Raw genomic sequence first — 3,387 nt, 5'->3', positions numbered from 1 at the left:
CATCAAGAAGGCCGGAGCTGACCGAGGGATGGATGGCAGCCCTTGGTTGATGCGATGAGTGAAAAGGAGACACCTTTGGTGACTTGGAGATCCTCAGGGATGCCCTGGTGATGCTTTGGGAGTCTTTGAATCCCTTAGGAATGCTTTGGCTCTCACCGCACTGTGGGACCGATGTGCTGGGGGCAGCCTTCACCCAGCACAACCCACCATGCCAGGGCCATGCCAGGAAGCCTGGAGAAGCCTCCCAGACCCCCGCCTCACCCTCTTCTCCCCAGGACTGATCCCCAAGAGCCTCCCGCTCACCCCGATCCCCCCGTTTTCCCCAGTCGCCCACCAGCCATCTGCCCCTTGGGCGGCGGGGCGCTACTTGCCATGGACACCCGTCGTCCCGTGGCGGCGGCGGGCAGCGGGAGGCTGCCTGCCGGGCTGCCCTCCTGGCTCCGCTGCCCCTCGCAGCCCGACGGGGAGCCGGCCCCGGAGCTGGTGTTGGAGCCCCCCGGGGAGGCAGAGCTCCGGTTGCCACTGCCCTCGGGGCTGGCAGGCAGCACCCTGGAGAGGAAGCTGGACTTGCGGGTGCCGGGGCAGTGCCCGCTGTCGGGGGACTCGCCGCGCTCCTCCTCCACGTCCCTGCAGGCGCTCACCCGGCTGTGCTTGCGGGGCAGCCGGCGGGACATCCCTGTCCCCGTCCCCATCCCCGCTGTCCCCACTGTGCCCAGCGGAGCCTCCTCGCTGCTGGAGGATGCCGGCGGCCTCTGTCTGCGGTGCTGCCCCGAGCCCCCGATGGCCGAGGAGGAGGAGGGAGGCGGTGGCGGGGAGGCCGAAGGGCGAGGAGGCATTGCCAAGCTGCTGGTGGGGTGGCAGGGGATGGCTTGGTCGTCAGCTCGGCCCGCCGGCCTCTGTGGCCGGCCCGCCAGGGTCTTGTGGATCCTGTTGAGGCCCAGGTGGGCGATCTCGAGGATGTTGAGGAAGAGGGAGACGGCGGCGATGCTGTGCATGAAAAGCATGAAGATGGTCTTCTCCGTGGGCCGGGACACGAAGCAATCCACCGTGTTCGGGCAGGGGGCGCGGGTGCACTTGTAAAGGGGGGGCATGTGGAAGCCATAGAGCAGATACTGACCCACCATAAAGCCCACCTCGACCACCGAGCGGGTCAGGATATGTAGCACATAGGTGCGCAGCAGGGACCCCCTCAGGGGTGCCTTGTTCACCTTCTTCTGTTCCTCCAGCTTCCGCAGCTCCCTCTCTACCCTCTTGTGTTCCTCGGGCAGGGGCTCCAGGTCCTCCAGCTGAGCCCGCAGGTGGGCTTTCCTCTTCTGCCTCTCCTTCTCTAGAGCCCTTAACCTGTAGAGTGCATGGCCCATGTAGACTAGAGAAGGAGATGAGACAAATATGACCTGCAACACCCAGTATCTGATCAAAGAGATGGGGAAGGCTTTGTCGTAGCAGATGTTGCTGCAGCCGGGCTGCTCCGTGTTGCAGATGAACTCCGACTGCTCATCGTCCCAGACATCTTCGGCAGCCACTCCCAGCACCAGCATCCGGAATATGAACAGGATCGTGAGCCAGATCTTGCCAACGATGGTGGAGTGGATGTGGACTTCCTCAAGGATGCTGCCCAACAAGTTCCAGTCCCCCATGGTCAGAAGTTCATGTCTGAAATACAAAAAGTGATGATATTTTAATGCACAGCTGGATTTATTTTCAAAATGGTCCTTTTTAAAATATCTTTTAAAAAATAATGATGTTTCATGTATAGTCTTCTGATAGCAGGAGAGCTTAGAAATTCATCCTTATTTTCCATGTAATGGGCTGTTAAATTGATGCCGACATGATTAGTAGTGAAAGATTCGGATGTGAGATTATTTTAAGCTTAAGAGAGACTGCGTTCACCTATAAGCCACAATACTTCTTAACTGCCTGCAGTTTTACAGCATTTTCTTCCCACTGGGAAAGAAGATTTTTTTTTCCCTACTTTGCAAATCCACTGCCAACAATAGATTAATTCTACACCTACTCTATGCCTGTCTGTGTCTTTGCCACAACTTTGGGTGAAAAACAACTGGAATAATATATCAGGCTCATTACTTTCATTTCATTGACAAAGTTTTGAGATGTATCCTAAAATTGTGACCAAAAAGAATTTAATTTGGTACTCCAAGGTAGTAGCATTATTAATGCCATCCATCCAATATTATCCTATCTACCAGTGTACCGGTCCACAAGTTTCTGCCTTGGAGTCCAAAACTACAAGTACATAGCTAATTTACACATAACTGTACATGTATAAATAGTCTCAGTTCTAGGATATCATTCATAAAATTAGAGTGTTTCTAGGATTTGTATCTTTGTAATCCTTTGTCTTGGTAATGAATTTAAACATATGAAATGAATAAAGCAGGAAATATGTAATGGAGTGTTGGGAAGGTTTTTAGCTGTGAGTGTGAGATGATCTTTTTAACTACCTCTTTCCCAGAAGCAATCTGATTCATCAGCAAACTGATCTATGTTCTGCTGCAGGATGCTTGATTCCAAGCCACTTCTCTAGAAGCTGTTCAGGAGCTCCAGGTAATGTGGGGAATTGAAATGTAAGGTATTTGTGTATTTATGAATACATCACACATTCTATGTAGTATTCCTGGAATTCTTCCTGCTACCATGGCAATAAAATATTGAAAGCAACTAGGGTCATATCCACATAAGGGTTCTCATTTAAATTTTGTATGCTACCACACTTTCAGAGCTTCCCAAATTCCACTAAACTACAACCTTTTGTAAGGTGCCATTTATAAGCTTCTGAAGAGTGGCTGGCTGCAGTACCTAAAATCTTCCATGATCTTGATTGATTGCAAAGCTGAGTGATATCACTGTTATCAATATATCTTGGAGGTGATTTATGATATGATCCTGCAGAGCAATAATCTGCTTGGAGGTTATATTCATCCACACTGCAAGTAAAGATTTTCGGTTGTAACCAACAGCACAGCTTGAAAGTGCATGTACAGAAGAGTCTGCATTACATAATTCACCTTCAGTATGGTGAGAAGTAGAGGTTTATGCAGAGCAAGATCCCAACCCAGACACTCAAGAGGACAAGTACTAGTGGGTAATCCTTGCTGACTGTTAGGTACAGCTTTCCCTGAAAGGTGGCTGACTGACAGCAGGACACAGCAGCTGAACAAAAGAGCATTGAGCAAGATGCTAAAATGTAAGTGCAGGAAATGAGACATGTTTTAGTCCTAGAGATGAAGAGAGATCATTCTTCCAGCACTAGGAATTGTCAATGTCCATTTTGGAACAGAAAGTTAATGTCTTTCAGGGTGAGGACAAGAAGAGGAGTATAAACTGTGTCTCTATGCAAGCGTTTGTTTCTTTGTTGTTGCTATCAGT

General features: G+C 50.3%; 1 protein-coding gene across 1 annotated transcript; it reads right to left on the bottom strand.

Moving 5' to 3' along the window:
• Positions 1–299: 299 nt before the first annotated feature.
• Positions 300–1,637, bottom strand: GJA10 (gap junction protein alpha 10). The gene has a single exon (XM_032183908.1). It carries the CDS (start codon positions 1,635–1,637, stop codon positions 300–302), a length of 1,338 nt encoding a protein of 445 aa, XP_032039799.1.
• Positions 1,638–3,387: the final 1,750 nt, after the last annotated feature.

The sequence above is a fragment of the Aythya fuligula genome, chromosome 3 (assembly GCF_009819795.1).
Source record: "Aythya fuligula isolate bAytFul2 chromosome 3, bAytFul2.pri, whole genome shotgun sequence".
Classification (NCBI taxonomy): Eukaryota; Metazoa; Chordata; class Aves; order Anseriformes; family Anatidae; genus Aythya; species Aythya fuligula.
The sequence above is the reverse complement of the archived record's forward strand: the minus strand, read 5'-3'. Positions and strand labels throughout refer to the sequence as shown.